The sequence below is a fragment of the Pipra filicauda genome, unplaced genomic scaffold (assembly GCF_003945595.2).
Source record: "Pipra filicauda isolate LSUMZ 115617 unplaced genomic scaffold, ASM394559v2 scaffold235_size1210477_pilon, whole genome shotgun sequence".
Taxonomy (NCBI): domain Eukaryota; kingdom Metazoa; phylum Chordata; class Aves; order Passeriformes; family Pipridae; genus Pipra; species Pipra filicauda.
This window is the reverse complement of record NW_024104349.1, coordinates 487066-509736: the sequence shown is the minus strand read 5'-3', so window position 1 is coordinate 509736 and position 22671 is coordinate 487066. Positions and strand designations below refer to the sequence as shown.

Sequence of the window (22671 nt, the reverse complement as noted above, 5' to 3'; positions counted from 1 at the left end):
TGACCCAAAGGTAAAGGCTCACTTATCTTCCAAGAGCCAGACTCTAGAGGATACATGAGTGCTTCCTCTAAGCAGAGTGAAGGAGGCCAGGGACAGTACTTTGGCTGAAGTGAGACCCTTCTGCTCTCGAGGTGCCACTAAGCACATCCATTCCAAAAAGCAGTTCTGCTTTGCTAAGTTAGGTCATCCTGATGGGACGGTGTTGTAGTAATAGCCAAGGAAAGGTTCTGGTTTTAGGTATTCTCATTTTTACAAATATCTAAGGAACTCTACTTCCCTCAACCAGTTGTAAATGGTGTTGTAACAGAATCAATCTTAAAGGCATTAAAGGCAGGCTTCCAGCATCAGATGCAATACTAAAATTTGCACTTCTGAGATGGTCTCCATGTAATTTCTCCCATATGGACCCTAAAATCCCAGATACTCTAAGATGAGATTTGTGTGAGACACAGAGCCATCACTAATTAGCAAAGACCCCAAGCACGTGTTTAACTTTAAGCATGTACTTTTCTTTCCCAGGACTCCCTAGAATTAAGGACCTTAACTGAATGGGTTTAGGGATATGCTTAAAGCTAAGCACGTGTTTAGTTGCTTTCTTGTGCTCTGGCTTTATTTGTTTTTACAGGAATAAGAGAAATGAAAGATCCTATTACAGATCAAACACAAATAAATGTCCAAACCACAGCAGGGAGGCTTTACTTCTTGGTTCAGAGCCCAATGAAGTCAATGGAAAAACACCCCAACACCTCAGTGGATTTTGGAGCAAAGTCCTCAGAGAACTGACGATGAACCCACTGCAGAAACCTGTTGAATACCTCATGTTTCTTTGCAAGGTTCCCTTATCTTGTATCCAGATGTTGCTAACAAGGGTTTTTATTAGCTGCTGAGAAGTACGAGAGCAGCAGTTTTTCAGATCTTAAAATCATGCACATACAGATGAAGTAGAAACAGTTTCCTCTGCAGTAACAATTGTGGTCTGTGGAGCTGCGAGTGTATTTTGAAAGTTCCCCAGTTCTTATCATAAAATCTCAGAATGGTTTGGGTTGGAAGGGACCTTAAAGCTCATCTCATTCCACCCTCTGCCATGGACAGGGACACCTTGCACTACGCCAGGTTGTTCCAAGCTTTATCCATCCTGGCCTTGAACACTTCCAGGGATGGGGCAGCCACAGCTTCTCTGGGCAACCTGTGTCAGTGCCTCACCACCCTCAGAGACAAGACTTTCTTCCTAATCTCCAATCTAACCCCTCCCTCTGTCAGTTTAAAGCCATTCCCCCTTGTCCTGTCACTCCAGGCCCTTGTAAAAAAGCATTTCTTGGTCCCACTGATCTCAAAGTGTTTGCTCTGTCTTTCACACAGTGCAGTGAGGTAAGTGTTGTCACACAGTTCCTCAGGAAAATGTTGCCTCTTTGTAGAGGGAAAGGTTTACACAACAGGAACAGCAGGTTCCTTTGAATAGCATTTATCTTTGCTGCCTTTAGATCTCTACGGTCTCTACAGCAACACCTGACTTACTCATTTGGATTCTCTTTTTAGGCAGGGAAATAGCCACTGCTTGAGAGCAATCTGATCTATTTTTGATTTTCATTTCAGGATGAGACAATGCTGGAGACTTCTCTGTTTGACCAGCTGAATTTCCACCCATACACCTGGATTTTGATCCTATGGCTCAGGCTGAAGCTTTCAGAGACCACGCTAACCAAGGTCAGCAGAACTGCCTGAGCCATCGGCCATCACCCAGTAGGGAAAATGATCATGTGGCATCTTGTCAAGCTTGTCATGAAGGTAGGTGTCATTAGAAAGTGTTTCTGCCTCCTCCTTCTCCTCCTCCTCCTTGGAAGTCATTTGGGTCACAGTACCAGGGCCATGGGACAAGCTTTGTCCCAGCTGGGGAGCAGAGTGCCCACGAGAGTCTCTGGAGAACTGGTAAGCAGTTAAGGCTTGCTAAGCTGATATTGCTTCCTCTTCTATTATTACTCGTGTTTACCAGGTCAAATTGACATTGGTGTGCAAGGATGTGCTGTGGCCACATCAGAGCACCCATCCAGAGTCTCTGGGAGATGGATTAGCTGTCAGTACGTGCTGATGTCACTGCACTGGCTGTTATTGCTGGGTCAGAGTGACACTGATCTACAGTGATGAGTTATGGTCACACCTTCATTTTGCTCTGTCACTTCAGGCCTTACTTTCCCATCAGTGAAAAACTTCTGGTGGTATCCACTGACAGCAGCTCTGGGGTTTGGTATGTTGGGAAAGGGTTCTGTACCAACTGCCAGCACAATGGAGTTGTCCTGTTCTAAGTTTAATACAGTCAAAGAGAATAAAGTGATATTATTTGCAGTTTGGATGCTCACTGGGTGAGCCCCACAAAATCCGATTAATGTTTTATTCATGTTTGATATCTTGGTCTTTAGCTGATTTTAAAGCTAGAGAAAAAAATGCCAGTGTTCACTAAATCCTAAAATGCAAAACCGAAATGTTGGACCTGGTCTTTCTCTTCCTTCATGGTTCAAAGATTGCAGGCAAAAGGATTCAAAGCATTTTCTTACAATAACACCAAATCAGAGCCTGGCTTTTAGATATGTATTTCTGTTGAGTGCCAAGACCTGTCCTTTTCAGTCATTTCACAGAACTGGAAGACACAAATCAGCAGCTAGATGTGCAGTACTAGTATTCTAATTATTATTTCTACTTTTCTCATGATTATGATCACAGGAAACATTTCTTACTTGTTCCCTGGAAGAATTATTTCTCCTACCTAGCCCCCATCTTAAATTTTTTTGTAGTCCCCTGAATAGAATCTGCAGTCCTTAGTAGCATTAAAAAAAACAAATCAACCCATTGACTTGAAAGGAAAATGTTAATTTCTTCAAGGAGGGTAAAAATACTTCTATTGCTCAAACTTAGGTAATTAGACTGAGGACTTTCTCCAAAGTAAACCCTGACAATCAAACAATCATCTTTGGCTTTTGCACTGCATGGAGTTTCTCTTACATTGTTAAATGCATTCCATGTTTCAGTAAATGACACCAGGCTCACCAGCAGTGACTGAGTGATTAGTTTATCATCCTCTTAGTGCAGCCATCTAGATCTTTAACTCTTTAAGCAGTGGCATTTAAGTCTTGAGAACACCCAGGATCATGCCTGAGGCTTTAGACATTCTCAATTCAAGCAAATCTTGGATATCAAGTGAAAATGAAGAAAAGAAAGTAGGTGGTTGCATTCTGATGACACTTTAAACAAGTCAGGTAAGTTAAATTGCTAATAAACACCTCTTTTTTTTTTTTTTTTTTTTTTTTTTTCCCCCAGAGGAAGCCAATTCCTCTTTCTTGGGACCATTTAGGTCATTGGGTGTTTGAGCAGCATAAAATTACAGAGGAAAATTTAACAGCATACAAAGAGACCGAAAAGTGACAAATCTGCATTTCCTAAGACCCAGGGATGCAGGGTAGGTTTTCTTGGCTGGATTTACAATTCACATCTCACGAGCCAGTAAAATGAACAGTTTTGCAAAAGAATTGATTCTAAAAAAAATCATGTGAGCTGAAACATAATGAGCCAATGTCCTTGTGCTAAAATCTTGCTCGTGCAGGGATGTGTAAGTACATAAAGCTTGGTAGCAACAAAAGTCTTTGGAGAATGAAGGGCTTTACTTACTTACTTACTTTACTTACTTACTTTGGAAAAGAAAGGTGCAGGAGGATTTTCAGACAGAAGGAAAAGACTTTGACCTGTGAGCTGCTGCTCAGCATCATGGATCTTCATCTATCATCTGATCCTGCTCAGTAACACGAACCAGATCACTCTGTGTGCCCTCTGCCATGGGAGACATGGAGCTGCTCACCCTGTAGAGACAAAGTGCTTTGGGAACCCTGTTGCTGGGGAGAGTCTGAAATGTAGGAACAGAGCATTTACATGCCTTGAGCAACAGAACAGAGCCCAGCCTTTGCTTAGTTTTTATTTTAAAAATGCCTTTTGTCCACTGGCTGGGGTTTTTTGTTTCGTTTTGGTTGGGTTGTTTTTTTCAGACTGGACTTTGAGCTTTGCTGGTTTGGGTGAAAGGAGTTTTTGCCCAGGAGGGTGGTTCTGTGTGGACAGGGAAGGGATGATGTGAGGTGAGATAAATTCTGTGTTCTGGAAAGGGTGGAGAGTGGACTGGGAGATACCCCTGGGCAGCAGAGCTGTGCACCTCCTGCAAGTATAGACAAACTGGTTAGGCCTCCAAATTTCTGGAGGCTCTTGTTCAGCCCCCAGATCATAGCCATTCTCAAACTTGTACATGTATTCAGGCACCTGCTTCCAGTGCATCTCCCCCAGCAGAAAACAAGATGGAAGTGATCCAGTTGTGCCATTCATTTCAAGGCACCTCCTCTGTGGTGGTCTCCTCATGGGCTCTTGGTGACTTACCAGCTGGGGAACCCTTGAAAAAGGAATGGTTGGCTGTTCTGGTGGCTGCCAGTGGTGCCAAGAGAGGGAAATGAACCACATGGCAGCTTTGCAAGTCCAAGCTGCCTCATAAAATCCCAGAATGGTTTGGTTTGGAAGGGACCTTAAAGACCATCTCATTCCATCCCCTTGCCATGGGCAGGGACACCTTCCACTATCCCACGTTACTCCAACTTGGCCTTGGATCCTTCCAGGGCTGGGGCAGCCACAGCTTCTCTGGGCAACCTGTGCCAGGGCCTCCCCACCCTCAGAGGGAAGAATTTCTTCCCAATATCTAATCTAAATTTATCCTTCTTCAGCTTAAAGCCATTGCTTTCTTGTCCTGTCACTTCATGCCCTTGTTAAATGGCACCTCTTGTGGCACCACACTGAGAGAGATTCTGTCAAGCCTGACTCAAGACAATACTCATGGACTCTAAGTCCTCTTTGACCTTCTCATTTTATCCTCTGCTCCTCAAATCCTGCCTTAATCCACTTCATTTTTGTCTTGCAGTCTCTTAAGCCCCAACCCCACTCAGCTTCTCTTCTGCCCTTCCCATGCTCAGCATGGTCTGGAGTGGATGGACAGCAGCATTTCCTGCCCACTTTGCCTCTGCACCAAGTGTTATGTAGGGAAGGAAGGATGGGATATGAAGTGACTTGCTGAGGGCTTCTGGAGGCAGGACAGGTGACTTTTGGGCAGCCATGGACTTACCTCCGTGTTGGGTCTTTGTGAGGAACATTTGTAAGCTGATGCCAGTTTTATAAATGACGTTGCACATTTGCTTTCTGCAATATTTCTTCGAATTGGGGTGTGGTGGTGCACACAATACCTGGTTCTGAGGCTTGTTGCTCTATCAGGTATGTGTACAGAGGGTGGGAAAAGGCAGCAGAGTCAGCAGGACAGAGGTGGAACAGGCAGGAATGCAGGGTGCAACCAGGGGAACAAACAGGTCCTCAGGGAAATAGCTCTGACTTAGTTCTGCTTTCCCTGACTCAAAGTGTAACATCAGTGTGTGACTCCAGTGTGCCCAGAGGGCTGGGACTGGGAGGTACCAGTGCTATGCTAAGCCCAGATCCTGCTCAAGTAGGAACTGCTGGTTTAGACCCTCTGTCCTGGGACTTTTGTTCAAAAATCTAGGTTTAGGGCTGTTTCTCTTCACGTCTGGGGGATGCTGTGCACCTGCCAGGTGTGTCATTCTGGGTTGTCACTGCAGACTAGTGCGAGCCTGTCATGACACCTTGGGGCCTCTGGCTTCGGTCCTGTTTTCTAGAATTGCACTTGGCCTTGCCTTGGCCCTTTGCCCAGACCGAATTTGCCTTCTTGGTTTTCACTTCTTTCCCATATCGATTTTCTCTCCTGCTCTGTCTTCCTGCTGATCCTCTGGGGTCCATAAACCCTCTGCCCAGGTGGAGCTCTGTGGGGGTGAGCACCCCCTCACTTCCGAGGTCCCTTCATGTGTAAGAGGGAGTGAGATGTGGGATGTCTCCAGACTCGCTCCCTTTTTGCCATTTCAGGTTTTTTCCCTCTTCAAACTGACTTTTAGATATTCCTTTCCTAAAAGTCCCTCTTCTCCTCTTTTTTTTTTTTTTGATGAGCCAGTTCCTCAGTTTTATCCCTCCGTAAGGTGTTTGGTGACTGGTATTTTAAGAAATAAAAGAAGTGTAGATCCTGAAAACATCCTTTAATAGAAAGGCTGGTTTGCCTGTGGGATTAGACACGCACGGAACACACGTACAGCGCTGGTTTGCCCACATCGTTTGGATAAGGTATCAGGGAGGACAGACTGTCTTTGCATTGAAACCTGCAGGTCAAGAAATTGGCCTCCCTTCAGTTCACGGGCTGCCAGCCAGTAATGTAAAGCCCTGATGGCTATTTCTGGAAAATGCTGGAAACTACAATGTGTTTAATCTCTCGTTTCCAGGCATGGTTGGTTTTGCTTCTTCTTCCCTTCTTCTTCTTCTTCTGCCATGGATGAGAGGTGAATCACCAGGTGTCTCTGCATGATGGATGGGGTGGTACAACCTTTGTTCCAAGTGCTGTAAAGGAGGGATCATATGGAGTGTCCATGTCATGTTACTCTTTCAATATGTTCCTTGGGGCCGGAGTCCCGCTGAAATGGTTTGAAAGCCTTTTGTTTGTCAGGTTGGAATTTGAGGACCTGTTTAGAACTAAAGTTTTTTTTTTATTAATTTCGGAGAATGGTGCAAAATGCTCTTGTTCTTCCAGAGTGGAGTCTCTGACATGCCTTTAATTCTAATTGCCTCCATGTTTTTTAATTACTCTTCACTGTTTAGCATATGCTTAGCCACTTGGATAAAGTAGGTTCCTGGTGATTCAGCCACTGCCACAGAAGCACAAAGCTGAACCTAGACCTTCTGAAGTCCAAATTAACTCCTTCATCATTAGGCCAGCCTTCCTTTAGGCATCCCACTACTTGCAGCACTGCACCAAATCTATGGCCTTTGAACTTCCCAGGTAGCTAAAGTCCCCCTTTGGGCTGCTGACTCAGTGCCTGTGTATGATGGAAGCAGTGAAGGGGAAAACAAATAATTGTTTATTTAGAAAAGAGAGAGAAATTAAATCAAGTTTTGCTGCTGTTGGCACAAACTGTGCCCTTGCTCAGATGCTTTTGGGTCGTAGCTGTTTGGGAGAGGAGGTGGGCTCTGATTCTGCTTACACTGGTTTTTCTTTGCCCCAGAAGGGAGCAGAGCAGGTAACAGTAAGTAAGAATGTCTCTACCTTGAAAATAAACCCAGCTAACACCTTACTCGTTAGCTTGCTTTATCAATTATAGAACAGAGAGCCTTGACGTGCTGTCATTAAGTAGGTCCTGCTAAAAGGTTTGTCAGGAAGGACTGCAGCTGTGTCAGGGGAGGTTTAGGCTGGATATTAGGAAAAGGTTCTTGCCCCAAGGCTGCCAGAGCTCCAGGAGTGTTTGGACAATGCTCTCAGGGACAGGGTGGGATTGTTGGGGTGTCCTGTGCAGGGCCAGGATGGCCCTGGATGATCCTTGTGGGTCCCTTCCAACTCAGCATATTTGATGATTGTATGAGCAGGAGCCTTTCCTTCAGAAACCATCTTTTTTGTGTCTGTGGGAGGCTCATGCTCTGCTCATCCACACCCACTGTGTAAGTTTGGTCAGTGAGCACTTTCTAAGAATGATGATTAATTGTGAGTATGCACCTTGTCACCAGGCAACGGGTACAAACAAGCCCCACCAGTTTATTATTGCTGAAGATGGAGGCCACAGGGCATATCCATGTTTCCCAACAGGGAGCCCATGGCAGAATCCTTCCTCTCTGCTTTGAGGTGAGGATGTTCACATCAACAAATTCGAAATTCATCCACGTGCTGACGTTTCCCAGCACTTGCAATAACACCTGCCTGTAAAGTCCTTTGCTGTTGCTGGAAGTCTAATAGAGCTGGTGTGAACTGTTTCTGCAGCAGATGTCCTGCTCTGCTTGTTTACACCTTGGAGTAGTGTTTGAGATCACTGAAGCTTCTGCTGATGGCAGATCTCGAGCTACAATTAAAGGGACAAAGACAAATGTCGGCACCCCGCGGTTGTGTGGAAATATCAGAGTCGCAGCAGGACTCAGACAGAGCCACGTATCAGTACTAGAGACACACTGGAGTGGTTTGCAAGGCCAGGGAGCTGCCAGCACTTGTGGTATTCTCCAGAAGTATTCATGACTCATCAGATCCCAAACGAATCTGCTTATCTCCGATGGCCATATGGCCGGATGGCGCTCGTTAGAGGAATGACGGTCTTTATTAGTACCAGCCACAATTTCAGAGCAGGAGGAATGTGTTCTTCGCCTTCTGGAGGTCCCCCTTGCTTCTCAGGGATGGGGCTTTGATGGAGTGGGGAGTAATACGGTGAATGTGGGCTAAAGGTAAGGATTCTTTCCAAAAGCTGCATGAGATCAGTGCGTGTTCTTCTTGTGACACCGACTGAGGAAACCAGTCGATGTGTAGATGATTTTAAAACAGATGTGTTTCTAACACACTTCAGGAGAATGTTCACAATAGACCATTAAAATGGCTCTACCTTCATTTCATGAGTTGTGTTGATGAAGCACTTCCTAGTCACGGAATTCCAGGGTCATTAAGGCTGGAAAAGAGCTCCAAGATCATCAGGTCCAACCTTTGACCCATCACCACCTTGTCAACTAGACCAGAGCACCAAGTCATTTTTTGAACACCTCCAGGGATGGTAATTCCATCGCCTCCATGGGCAGCCCATTCCAATGCCTAACCACACTTTCCATGAAGGAATTCTTTCTGGTCTCCAACCTGAAAGAGACTCCAACCTGAAAGAAACCTCCTAGTTTTGAGGCACCAGCATCTCTAAAGGAACAACATTTACCAGCAGAGACCTCAGAGTCTTGCAGCAGAAGACAGGCACTCCCTGTGTGAACATTTCTAGCCTCGCTCAGTCTTGGGGATCTTTGAATAGTGACGAAGTGAACAAGTCAAGTAACAGCAATTTAAGGTTCTCCCTGCGTGGGACACTCAACCTTTTAATAGCGTTCTTCAAACAATAAAAATCATCCTTAAAAACAGGAAAGAGCAGACAATCCTACTGTTTCAACTGCCATGTGTCTGATTACCAAAGACTGCCTTTTTAGAACTGCATTATTTTAATGTTCCCACACAGTGTTTTTGTAGGGACTTGCAAAAAAACCCCAAAAAACCAAAACCCTGTTTGGAATAAAACAGCAGTGCTGAACCTGATTCTCCTCTTAGCTCAGGAGTGGTTCTAGACGTGGTCCTGACACCTCAGCAGAGACACTTTAATGTAAAGCAGAAATAGAGTCCAAGCTGGGCCCAGTCCTGTGTTTTAGGAGAAGTATGAATTTATTTATTCAAGAGGAGGCAGAAAATTCTGGTAGAACAGGCCAGCTCTGAAGCACTCAGAGAAATCATGAAAATCTCAGAGTGGTTGTAAAAAATGTTCCTTTCACCATTCAAGCAGCTGCACTTGTTTTTACCAGTCGTAGTCCAGCTCTTTAGTGAAGAGCTACTTTGGAAAACATAATCCCTTGGAGTTGTTTGCTCAGTTCCCTTTGTTTTAATTGACAAGCTTAGGCAGCTGAAAGGAAAGGGTAGGAGGGAATTGATCTGAGCACACTTATGGGCATCCTGTAATTCATGTCATTAAAATGTCTCTGACATATGCCTTTATTTATTTATTTATGGTTTTAGGCTTGTTTCTGCTCAAGCACAAATCTGGTGAGACAAGTTCTTTTATTTTTTTTTTCCTCAAGGCGGGTTGTTTGCAAACTTTAGAGCCCAAAAAAAGGTGCAGCTGCTCTAAAAATAACATAGGATGCAAGAACTGGTTTGGGAAGGTCCGAGACCAGAGGCATCTCCTGAAATGCTGCCATTAGAGGAGAAGTTTTCCTTGTAAACAGAGCTGGCCTAATTTCTAGAGGTGCTGAACATCGACCTACAGTGCTTGTTGGTAGGTCCTGAGCACACAAAACCTGGAAACGGGTCAGGTGTGTGTGGCTGGGATTTTATCAGGAACACGTCTGGGCAAATCCACGATAACCAGGTTGAAACAAAAGAGAACAAATAATTGCCCCTCAGCTGGTGACCTCTGTGAGCAGAGCTGGGCACTGGGGCTCCAGGAGACCTGCCGGTTCCTGGGCTTCTTGCTGCCACTGACAAAGTCTTCTGTCACAGCCAAGGTCTGCACAGGATGAATCACCTCTTTGTCTGGCCATTCTTTGCAGGGTGAGGTCCCCAGTGACCTGGTTCTTTGCTTCCAGAGGAGACCAATGGTCTTGCTGTCCAGGTGCAGAGATTCCCAGAAGGTTTTTCACGGAGGACAGAGAGGAAAAAACCTGGCTGTAGGACCCCGAGTAGGGCTGGGGCCGAATCACCGGCAAGAACCCCACCAACCCCCCCTTCACCCATGTAATCAGAGGGAGGTGAGCCTTGCCTTGAGCACAGACACAATGTTTCTATTTTTGACGTCCTGGATCTTTAAAGTTGCATCCACCGCTGAATTAAGCAGTGTTTGCTTTTCAAACCTTCCACATTTGTATTTTTAGCTCCGTTTTGGCATCACTTTTTTTTGGTTGGAATATATAACACACTGGGTTGTTTAGTGTGCCTGGACCGAGTTCAGCCGATGTGTAACTCCACGGGCTGGAGCAGAAGCTCCGTTCAAGGTGAATTACACTCTATGGGGCTGAGGAAATGCAGCTTCTGTAGAAAGGCAGCTCGGCTCCCTCGGTAAATGCTACACTATTTCCATCCATGGTTATTCCTTTGTGGTTTGGGTTATGTATTTACATTTTACGGAATAAATACTACAGCTTTCCCCATGACTAACACTTCTTAGTAACCAAGGAGCTACTCAAATACGCTCTTGCCTCCTACGAGAGCCCAAACCACACTGCTCTGCCCTGGCTCCCTGGCCCCAGCTGGCCACCTCCTCGCAGGGCACGGTTAACCAGCGTTACATAAGCGAATTTTGGGATCTCGGTTTGACGGGATGGCTTAGGAGAGAGCAGGCACTGGATGCCGCGGGACTGAATTTCTCAGGGACAAACGTTTCCAGCACGGCCGCCCTCTGATCCCAACAAAATCCGACCGAGGACTTCGGACAAAGAGCACAACTGCTCCCACAAAGAGGGAGCCCGTTGCTTTTCCCGATCCAGAGGTCTGTCTTAGAGCCATACAGGCCCTCGTGTAAACTTTGTTTATAGACTGGAGTATTTTCAATGAAAATGTTATTTAACTTTAAAAAGTTGCACAGCAGCTACTCCCAAAATTGTTTTCACTTGTTAAGAATAACACACAGTGTGATACGTTTGAAATGGCGATAGCAATATTTCACAAATTTTGATGGATTCATAGTCCAAATACCTTGCTAACAGATGTTTCTTTTAAACTCGGAGTGGTATAGGAATAACTCAGAGATATTACCGTGTCAGCACTGCCTTTTATCTGTGCGTGTCCTTTCGGTGACATCCCTGGGCTTTTCTAATGCATGGGTCAGGTCTGAGCTAAAGGAAAAAAAAGAAAAAAAAAAGTGAAATATGAAAAGGAGGCGTCTGTGACGGGATGGTGTGTGAGCTCTGGGGCAGCGCTGGAAGGACGCCGAGGTGCTGGTGTGGGCTTGCTGCACACTTGGGCACGGCAGCCCGGTGGTTTGTGGCCACGTGGCTGGTTCACAGTCATCGTTTCTGAGCTGGTTTTTGGTTGTGGTTAATTGATGAGCTTCGGAGTTCCCATGGCCACTCCACGACCACATCTTTTGGTCTCATAAATTAACCAGCTGTTCTCGCCGTGGGTGACAGTTTGCCCAACATAAAGGGACACCCCAGTAGGGCAAAGGGGCAAGATTCTTATGCCCTGGTGGAGTTGGCTTCATTTATTGTGGGGTGGTTCAGTCTACTCCATGTCTCCAAAACACGTGGCATCCATCACTTTTCATTAGGGTGTCCTCCTCTGGAGCTGCCTTCTCCACATCAATCCCAGTATGCCCAATTGATGTGCCCTACTGGGAGACCAGTCTGTCCCCAGACTCCACCTGGGAACAGTCTCAAGCCTTGGGATGTCTGGCTCTTAGTCTCAGCCCCAAAGCTGGCCCAGGGCAATGCTGGGGTTGAACTGTGGGGCAGGGAGCATCCTTCCTCCTGGAGATCCCTCTGGAGCAGCCAGCTGTGGCCTCATGCAGCCCTTGGAAAGGTGCCTGCTGCACATCCAGGTGGGGGTCTGGGCACCGGGCCTGGTGGGAAGGGGAAGAGAGCTATGCAGGCAGCCAGGGAGGGAAGGGTCAGGAGAAGGATGAGAAAACCTGGATGGCGGGTGGGAACCTAGGGCAGCGAGCCCCAGGCCTGGCAGCGGGCTCCCAACCCCGGGGAGGGACTCTCGGGTGGTGGGAGCACAGGAGGGACCCTCTCTCTGCCGCCGTCCCTTTCCCCGAGCAGCTCCTCCTCGTTCCCAAGCGCTCCCTCCCATCTCCTCGCGGGAGAGCCGCTTCCCGAGCCCCCCTTCCCAGACCGGTCCCTCGGGGAGAGCCTCGCGGTGCCCGCACCTCCCGGGGGACAGCGGGGCCGGGGCGGTGCGGGAGGGTCCCGCGGGGATGCACCTGAGCGGGGCGGGGGATGCGCAGGGGTCCCACCGCGCCCGTCCCGCGGCCCCGCCGGGGGGTCCCCGCTCTCCCTGGCGGGCCGCGGGCGCGGGCGGGGCGGTGTCGGGCCGTCCCCCGCGGGGCCGGGCCGGGCCGGGGGCGGGCCGGGGGCGGCGGGCCGGGCCGGGCCGGGCCGGGCTGGCGGCGAGCGCGGCTCCACGTGACTGCGGGGCCGGCAGAAAACCGGGGCCGGCGGCGGCGGCGGCCGCACTGCGCCGGGCGGCGATCGCGGGAGGCGCTCGGCAGCCGCTGCCCCGGGGCTTTCGGCGCGCTGGGTCCGGGCTGGCTCTCCAGAATCATGGACTGTGCTGATATGCCTTGCTTGCTGTCAGTGAGTACAGCCCTCTTCTTCCTCTTCTTCCTCCGCCTCGCTTTTGGTTTTCAGCGCGGGGCTTTTATTTTACTTTTATTTTTTTTTTCTTTTTTTTTTAATTTAAAAAACTTTTATGTTCTTATCCCGGTTTCTCCCTTCCCGGGATCCGGCGGCGGGATTCGAACCTGGGGCCCCACATCGCGCCGAGCCGCGCTCCCCTTCGCTTCCCCGCCGGGAGCCGCCGCCGCTTCTCCCGGTCCCGTCCCGTCCCGGCGGGGCTGCGGGGCCAGGATGCGCCGGGGACCCGCCTGGGACCCGCCTGCCCGAGGGGGCCGGGATGCGCCGGAGACCCTCTTCCCGAAGGGCTGCGGGACAGCGGGACCGGGATGCGCCGGGGACCCGCTTCCCGAGAGGGCTGCGGGCAGTCCGGGTCCGGGGGCTGGTCACTGCCCCGGCAGCCGCTCGAACGGGGGCTGCTCCCCATGTCCTTTTGCCAGTTATTATGGTTGTTATTACTACTACTTATTATTACTTTTTTAAAGTTTATTCGGAAGAGAAGGGGGGGGTTTGCTTCTCATCCTGACTTTTCTTCTTGTTTGTTGTCGCGTTTTTTGCACCCCAGAGACACCATGATTCCTGGTAACCGAATGCTGATGGTCATCCTACTATGCCAAGTCCTTCTAGGAGGTACTAACCATGCTAGCCTGATCCCCGAGACCGGCAGGAAGAAAGTGGCAGAGCTTCAGGGACAAGCCGGATCCGGACGCCGCTCTGCCCAAAGCCATGAACTCTTGCGGGGTTTCGAAACAACTCTGCTGCAGATGTTTGGGCTGCGAAGGCGGCCTCAGCCCAGCAAGTCAGCCGTCATTCCTAGTTACATGCTGGATCTCTATCGACTCCAGTCTGGAGAAGAGGAGGAAAGCCTCCAGGAAATTAGCCTTCAGTACCCTGAGCGATCGACCAGCCGGGCAAACACCGTGAGGAGTTTCCACCATGAAGGTCAGTGATGGGAGGCGGTAAATTCCCAGCCCCGGTAGCGATCGGGATTTCCTTGCGTTTGGAAGCTCACAAATGCCTTTAGAAGCAGGACGTGCCCGGCCCTAAATTTATGGGAGGAAAACCACCCCCCAGCCTGCCGTGTGTGGGTGACAGGCGTGCTGCGCTGTATTTTTTCCAGCATCCTGTGCTTAACCCGAGCTTGACCATATTTTGAAGTGCTTTTGCTTCTGTTGACAACAGCGAGTTTCCTTCGGTGCCTCTGCCTCGGGGTCACTCCCTGGGCTCGCGTGGATTTAATGGCTCTGGATCGGATGCGGGAGTAAAGCGAGGGCGGGATCTCGCCCCTGGAGTGTTTCTTTTGAACTATCAAAGCGATTGCTGCCTGCTTTTACTCTTTAAAAAAAAAAAAAAAGGAAAAAGAAAAAGAAAAAATCCCCCCAAACCCCGACTCGAATTTAATACTTACAGCTGTGTGTTTATATGGTTTATTCAATAGACCCTTGTAATCTGATCCAAATGTTTCCTAGCGGATGTTTCTTTTCCAAAGTAAATCTGAATTATTAATCCAGCCGCATCATTACTGCGTTGGAATTTGCTTCTCTTTTTCCCCCTGCCCCCTGTAACAAGGCACCTCTGTGCTCCGCGGCGCCGCATCTCGCCGGGGGGACGATTTTGGAGCGACTGGGAGGGGGAAAAGCAAAAGGGGAAGAGCGAAAGGGGAAAAAAAACCCCTCTCTAAAAGGGGAAACGAGATGGGAAGGGGTGTCCCGGTCAGGGCGGAGGCGAGCGAGCGGTGCCGGGGCAGGAGCTGCTCCGGGTGCGGCCGGGAGGGATGCGCGGGGGAGCGGAGCGGAGCCGGCGTCCGCCGGGCAGGTGAAGCGCAGGGGGTGTGTGTGTGTGCTGTGGCCGCGCCGGGGGCCGTGGCTGGGTGCCCCAAGGCTGACGTGCTCTTGTTTGCTTGTCTTACCATTTCCCTCCCCCGTCCCTGCTCCCCTCCAGAGCACCTGGAGACCGTCCCGGGTCCCAGCGAGGCGCCCCGGATCCGCTTCGTCTTCAACCTCAGCAGCGTGCCGGAAAACGAGGTGATCTCCTCGGCGGAGCTGCGGCTGTACCGGGAGCAGGTGGAGGAGCCGAGCGCGGCGTGGGAGGGGGGCTTCCACCGGATAAACATTTACGAAGTGATGAAGCCGCTGTCGGAGCGCGCTCAGGCCATTACGCGCCTGCTGGACACGCGTCTGGTGCACCACAACGTGACGCGCTGGGAGACCTTTGATGTGAGCCCGGCTGTGATCCGGTGGACCAAGGACAAGCAGCCGAACCACGGGCTGGTGATCGAGGTGACCCACCTCCACCACGCACAGACTCATCAGGGCAAACACGTCAGGATTAGCCGATCTTTACCTCAAGGGCGCGGGGACTGGGCTCAGCTCAGGCCGCTCCTGGTCACTTTTGGGCACGACGGGCGAGGCCACGCGCTGACCCGCAGAGCCCGGCGGAGCCCCAAGCACCAGCGTTCCCGCAAGAACAAAAAAAACTGCCGCCGCCATGCCCTCTATGTGGATTTCAGCGACGTGGGCTGGAACGACTGGATCGTGGCGCCCCCGGGGTACCAGGCGTTTTACTGCCACGGGGACTGCCCCTTCCCTCTGGCCGACCACCTCAACTCCACGAACCACGCCATCGTGCAGACGCTGGTGAACTCCGTGAACTCCAGCATTCCCAAGGCCTGCTGCGTGCCCACGGAGCTGAGCGCCATCTCCATGCTCTACCTGGATGAGTATGACAAGGTGGTCCTGAAAAACTACCAGGAGATGGTGGTGGAGGGGTGCGGGTGCCGCTGACCCCCTTCCCCGCCGCCCTCTCCTCCCCTTCTCTCTCCCTCCCGTCCCACCCCAGAACTGCTTGCTATAGCTGGACTCTTCTCTAAACTAAACGTTCACCTTGACCTTATTTATGACTTTATGTGCAAATGTTTTTGACAATAATGATCATATATTTTGACAAAATATATTTATAACTACATATTAAAAGAAAAAAATAAAATGAGTCATTATTTTAAAGGTAAACGCATTTTGTGTCTCGCCTCTCAGGGTGCTGCTGAGGCTGTGCTGGCTGGGAGTGCAGCCGGGAATTTATCTTCTGTCCTTGTCTTTTCCACCCTCCGACCCCTTTTCCCCCTCCCCTACTCCTTTTCTACCTAAAGGCTTTGCAAATTTTAGTCTTTCTATTTCTCACCGAGGTTCCGCGGATCCCCCGGTGCCGGGGCTGTGCCACGTGGGAGATGAGGGTCCCTGGAGATTAAGAGCCGCTGGGAGTAGAGCCGACCTTGCTAACCTGGCCCGAGCCTTTGCAAAGCAACCCACCAAAAATGCATTTGAAAAGAAGGTGAAGATTTACCTGAGGGCTTTATGCTAAACCCAGTGGGTTTTATACCCTTTCTCCGACTTCAGGATTCCCCAGGTTTTAAAACTATTAACATTTCCCCCCCACCCCTCCTCCCCTCCCCACTGGAGATGGGGAAGCTTCAAAGGTTTCCACGGGTCCTTTGAAGATCAAATCACTCCATTACAATGCCAAAAAAAAAAAAAAAAAGATATCTGGAGCAGTTAAATATGTGTTAGCTAATAGCTACCTGTGCTGTGTCCTTTCTAAATTGCTTCCGAGCAGGAAGGTGATCAGAGCCAAGCAGGTACAGTTGGAGGTATCCAGGGCCTTGAAAACTCTGGCTCAAATGCATTGAAAGGGCTGTGTTTGGCTTGGAAAATAGGGAGCTGGGCTGGGCTGGGTGGTGTGGGGCTCGTGTCCTCAGCCATCATTGGAGTGGGAAGGGGCAGTAGGGCGAGGGTGCAGGATACTTTCCTTTTTTTTTTTAATTTATTCTTTTTTTCTTTTCCTTTAATGATTGAAGCTTTCCAACCCTCCAAAAGGGGCAGCTCAGTTGAAACCAATAAAAACTGCAGTGGAAAGCTTGCCAAAAGCCTTGGCTCCCTGAAGAGTGCAGGTGGAGAGAGGAGATGGGAGCTGTGGGGGGAGGCGAGCGTGGCCCTGTGTTTCTCTTGGAAGCAAAAAAACCCCAGCCCTCAACCTCCTCTGTGCCAGGGAGGCTTTTCCACCCCTCCATCCTAGCGGTGTGCAGGCCCACAGAGTCCCCTTTGCTGCTGGAGAGCCTTTGAATGTCTCTGGGTGCTTGGGGGGGGTCCTCGAATCTTTCCAGCAACCCTCGAAGGAGTGATGGGTGTTGGTCTCCAGGGCCGCCTCGGCCCCGGAGCTGACACTCCCATTCCTGCTTTTTAGAAGGGAAATGCGTGGCCTGGGGCATCGGCGACCTGCTGCCTCCCCTTTGATGCCTGCATATCAGACATAGCCATGCCAAAGAAAGAATTTCATTTTGAAGTGGCATCAGCTAAAGGCGAGCGCCTTTCAGCTGCCTGACAGGGCAATTACACACATCTCCATCGATAACCCCGGCTGCTGCGGGGTCGCTCCGGGAAAGGGGGTCCCAGGGCCCCCCCGGCAGCCCTGGGTGTGGGGCAGCCACTGCAGGAGGGTGCCTTGGGGGGGGATGGAAAAAAAAAAAAAATCGCTGTGTAACTTTATTAAAAGAAGGAGTCTTCTCCCAGGTTCTCTTCCTTCTTTGTTGGTACATCCCGGGTTGTCCTGGAGGCTGCGAGGGTGTTGTGGAGCTGAGCAGCATCTGCACCAAATGCCTCTTGGATTTAGGTCATTCTCGCTGGAGGAGCCTCCAACTGCTTTGCTGCGTTCCTGCTGCTTTATGGAGCTGTTTATTTTGGTGCTTCTTCTTGCATTGCGTTTCAATGATGAAATCAAAGCCTCTGCCCCGTGGAGGCCACAGGCACTTGCTTTTCCGTAGGTGCTGCTGTTGTCCTGATGCCTCCGTGGCCCTTGGGAGATTTTCCTTTGCTTGGTGAGATCCTACGTGGGGTGTTCTGTTCAGAAACTGTAGGAAAGAAGTTTCTTTAAAAAAAAAAACAAACCTGAAATATTTTAATTATGTAAATTTTATGGGAATCTAAACTGTGGCTATAAACCCACTGACAGTAAAAGTGATCTCTGTGACAAAATACTCATGGATGTATTAAGGAATTTAGTCTAAACTTGTGAATTTTACACAGAGCACAGGGGCTGAGGGTTTCCCTCCTTGTGTGTGTGTCCCTGTCACATGTGGGTGTCAAACTGTTGCATGGCCTCGTGTGATCCGGGAGGCATTAAGCAAAATTCTCAATCTGCTAAGTTGTTTAAAAATAGGAAAATAGAACAAAATTGTAGGGAGGCCAGAATTACCCCCTTTCTAGTTTCCAGCTGACAACCAGTGGTTTTTTTTTTCCCCACCACTTAAATTTATGCTACATTTTACCGGTGTTAATCCAAACTCTCTTCACCACCCTGGCAAGGAGGAGAGGGGTTGCAGGGAGACCCTGGGGTTCTGCACAGCATTTCTGGCCATTGTTTTGTGCATTTCTTGAAGCAGTTGTGGGGTTTAATCCCGCGTGCTGGAATCACTGCGATGACCAGTCCTGTTTGCCGAGCGCTCCTTGCCGTAGACGTGCCAGTTTGGTTTCAGCAGAGAAGAGCTGGAGGGGTGGTTTAATCTCAGGCAGCCAGTGTTTATCTTTGCTTAAAAATATAACAAAATTTATCTGCTTTCTAAGTGCCATCATCCCCCTGACCGTGGAAGGTATTATTGGCAAATGTTGCTCATTTCAGAGCGAGCACTTCGTGTCAGCTGGCGCAGAAATCCCTGGAAGGTCTGAGATAAGGGATATCAGTTTAATCCCCCCCTTACTCAATCCAAGCTGTGAATGGAAGGGGAGCAGGTTGCAGGTGGGTGTGCAGATATTTCCCACCATTTGGTGTCCTCTGGACAGCTGTGCTCAAGGATCAGCATCCCAAGAGGCATGAGCTGGATGGGAGATGCTCTGTGGCTCACTGTGATGGGAATTCATCTCTGTGCCCTCCACAGGAAGGCTGTGGCTTTGGATACCTAAAAAAATACTGTCTGTGTGGCTTATGGATATAGGAAATGAGGAGAAGATCTCGGTAGAGTTTACTAACGCCCTGTGGCTCCAGCTGAATTGATCCCAGTGGTGTTGGTGAGGGCCACTGGATGCTGTGCAATGATATTATTGCTGAGCTAAGGTGAGAGTGTGGGGTCAGGTGGCTGGAAAATGGGGTCCCAGGCTCTGCCATGTGTCAGGAGCTCCCCCCAGAGACCTCTGCTTACAACGATCCCATCCCCAACCCCTCCTCTCTTGCCTTGTGTAGGATCCCAAGAGTCTTCTGGCGGGATTTTCTTCTCCCAGGTAAAAACCCACGCCCAGGTCGAAGCTCACAGCATCACGTAGAGAGAAGCCTGGAGATGCCGTGGCTGAGGAGGCTGCACAGACAGCCAGGCTTTGCTTGTAGCCACAGGGGCCGAGGCTTTGCAAATTAGTTTCTAAAAATGCAGAAGGGTTTGGAAGAGAAGCGCCGAGGTTTGCACAGTTGCTATTCTGGGAGGAGCACGAGGCTTTGCTACGGAGCCAGCAGAGGAAGACGGGGGCCCTTCTCTGACTGCAGTGCTTGGACACCTCTGGCAAACTTCTCACTGACCACGATAACAATTAGCACAGTCAGGCTGTGATGGCCTGGAAAATGTTTGAATCTTGGCACTGACAGAGGCTTTGTTCTCCTTATTCTGGGGTTTCGTAGCATGATAGCAGGTCTGAAGGTCCTCTGCTGTGCACAGTCCTTATCTGAAGTTACAGAACCTAAACAGGTAAGAGGAGATATTACTGCCCTCCTATAGGTAAGGGTCTTGGGCACAGTCATGGAGAGAGAGCAGGCAGAGCTAGAGGAGGTATTTGAGGCCTCAGCACCTGTCTTGTGGTCTAAACAAAAAAGTCTCATCTGGTTTTGAGTCTTACCTTCTGAAGATCCATCTCTTAACCTCAAAGCACTGGTGGACTCCTGTATAATGTAATGACGAGGAAGCTACGAAGTCCAAGATGTTTTCTAGGCAGGAGTGTCATTAGGGAGCATCAGAAATGACCCAGACACTAGTTTTCCCTTCATTGATCCTACATTCAACTTTGGAAGTGTGAAATAGGATTTTCAATATGTTATTTTCACCTGGCTTCTTAAAGATGTGCCTCAAACTTACTCCTTAGTTGACAGCAGAGCATCCACCAAGATGCAAAGTGAAGGGAAAAATCCATCAGTCCCTTGCACCTTAACAGAGCCCAAGAAGGAATGAAGCCACGGGGAACTCCAGCTCTCTTGGATCAGCCATGAGTCAGTTATTCAGCTCAGCAGATGAACATGTGCTGGTTCTGAGTGGTCCATTCAGAATTTGCCCCAAGTCAGAGCTGTTTTCCACACTGTCAGCATTTTTTCATGCACTGCCTCCCACTTGTGCCCTGATTCTGTATTTTACACGAGAATATCAGGATCCCATTGACCCCTTGTGTTCTCCCAGAACTCTGGTTTGACTTTTCCAAGAGCTGCTCTGAGCCCATTTGCTGAACAATGACAGTGGAGTTCATGGGAGAGCTCCCAGCATCCGTGTCCATGAGAGGCATCGTGGAATCACAGAATACTTTGTGATGGAATGGACCTTTATGGGGCACAAAGTCCAACCCCCCTGCCATAGGCAGGGACATAAAGTCCCAGAATCCCAGAATGGTTGGGGTTAGAAGGAACTTTAAAGACCATCTCATTCCAACCCCCTGCCATGGGCAGGGACACCTTCCACTAGACCAGGTTGCTCCAAGCCCTGTCCAACCTGGCCTTGAACACTTCCAGGGATGGGTCATCATTCCCAGCCCCAGGTGTGCTACAGACTACAAGGACTGCCTGGACATTTTGCTCAGCCAAAAGCCATCACCAGTAGGATTTCATCCTAGAAAGGACCTGTGATGAGATGTCCCTTCCAAAACATCAGGGAGAGCCAAGGAAAGCTTTATCCAAACCCTGTGCTTTGGATCTGTCCATATGCTGCAGGTGTGTTTGCATTTTGAGATGCTCACCTGCCTTTGGGACTCTGTAGCTGGCTGGTTGTATTTACATCATCAACGTTTCTGCCAGTCTTCTTTTCATGCAGGTGCTGGCACAGGGTGTATTTGTAAATGCAGATTTTCCTTTCCACTTTTGGTCTGATTCACCCTTTTCCTGGAGATCACAGATGTGCGAATCTAGGGAGACCACACGCTTCCCAGAGGAGAAGTTGGCTCCCAGTTCCAGCAGACTCTGGATGGAAAATATTGAAGTTACTCTATATTCACAGAAGGGAAAAAAAGGGAAAAAAAAAATCTGTGCTAATTCTCTCCAAAGGTCCACCTGCTGCTGTAGGAGAAGGCAGGAGCACCCATCAGCCTCCAGCTATTTACAGGTCAGAGCTTCCAGAGGCAACGTCAGGTCACTGTATTTAATAGACCAGTGTGGATTTTACCTCAAGAAATTCATAGGATTACTTTATAAATCTTATATATATATTTTTTCAGATCAGTTTAATCCTCTGCCAGTGATTTCCACGCTTTGTCTATCCCTTCCTTTTGAACTGTTGCCTTTTATTGGTTTTGAAGCCATCACCTGGAAGTTCATCCTCCTGCCCCAGAAGCTTCCTATTTCCCTCCTCTGCACCAGATCACATCTCTTCTGCTCTGATAAACCTGTCACCCTTGTGCCCTGCCCGAGCTGAAGGGACCTGCAGGTCTTCCTGTGTGAAGGCTGGTCCTCAGCTGTTTTGGGACTGGACAGGGGGTTCTTTCCTCTCCAGCCAGCTGTGGAACACGGAGGGGATGCTGTTGGGTGGGTCCTGTCAGGAGCAGGACTTTCTGCACTGCCCTCAGGGAATTGCCTTTATGGCAGGGATTTCAAGCCCTTCTGAGCTCCCGCAGCCTGGTCTAGGGGAGGGTGTGTCTGTCCATGGCAGGGGGTTGGAACCAGATGTTCTTTAAGGCCCCTTCTGACCCAAACCATTCTGTGATTGTGTCTTGGCTCTGCCCATTCCTGATTAGATAATGTCACACCTTGTGAACGTGTCCTGGTAACATGAATTAATTCCTTCATGCTTGAATGGAGGCTTCTTGTCGCTAAAAACTGAAAGCTTGACTCAGCCTGGAGTCCCACAGGCAAAGAGCAAGTGGTTTTCCACCTGTTCCTTCAGTAATATGAGGTTATGTGTTATGAAGTAATCACCTGATATGGACTGTGCTGTTTTGCATATCAGATTCTGCGGAAGGCAGTGACAATCTGCATTGCTGTTACTGGCTTTTCTCGTTTTGTCTGGGCTGTAATGTACTGAAATGGGTGAAATCCTTCGTGCCAAGATTGGCTAAGAAAGGCTAAATTGATTATACACCTTGCTGGGGGAGCCCTGGGCTGGATATCCAGGTTGAGGAGAGTTTAATAGGGAATTAAATAAATAGAAGCAAACGCTCTGCTTGAATGCCATGCTAAGCAGTTGTGTCTAAAGGAGGAGGACTGAGGAGCTTAGTGAAGAGCCACCCATGTCCTTTTTCCCCCCGTCTTTTGGAGTTTTAAGAACTCCTTCCATCCTGAGTATGTGGCTACATGACAATACTATATGTGATATGTAAAATGTATATATATAATATAAATGTGCTGGTCAAGTGCCAAGTGCTTTGAGTGGTGCAGAGAACTCGTCCTGCTGGTCACTGAGGTGATGGAGCTGGGGGTAGAAGCTTGTCTCTTTGCTGTGGGTGTCCTCACAGCTGCTGGGCTCTGCACAGCACAGCCAGGGCAGCCACGCAGAACCCA

The 22671-nt window shown here is 49.3% G+C and overlaps 1 protein-coding gene across 3 annotated transcripts in view; it reads left to right on the top strand.

The window, feature by feature from the left end:
- The window catches only part of BMP4 (bone morphogenetic protein 4), a 125923-nt gene extending 109998 nt beyond the window's left edge, over positions 1-15925 (top strand). The window contains exons 7-9 of one of the 3 annotated variants that reach the window (XM_039381659.1): positions 1594-1785; positions 13517-13893; positions 14893-15925. In XM_039381659.1, the coding sequence (XP_039237593.1) occupies positions 13524-13893; positions 14893-15734 (1212 nt within the window). In that variant the 5' untranslated portion in view covers positions 1594-1785; positions 13517-13523 and the 3' untranslated portion in view covers positions 15735-15925. Of the gene's footprint in view, positions 1-1593; positions 1786-12797; positions 12913-13191; positions 13894-14892 lie in introns of those variants that run through there. The other 2 variants (XM_027724432.1, XM_039381658.1) reach the window with 2 other exon arrangements.
- Positions 15926-22671: the final 6746 nt, after the last annotated feature.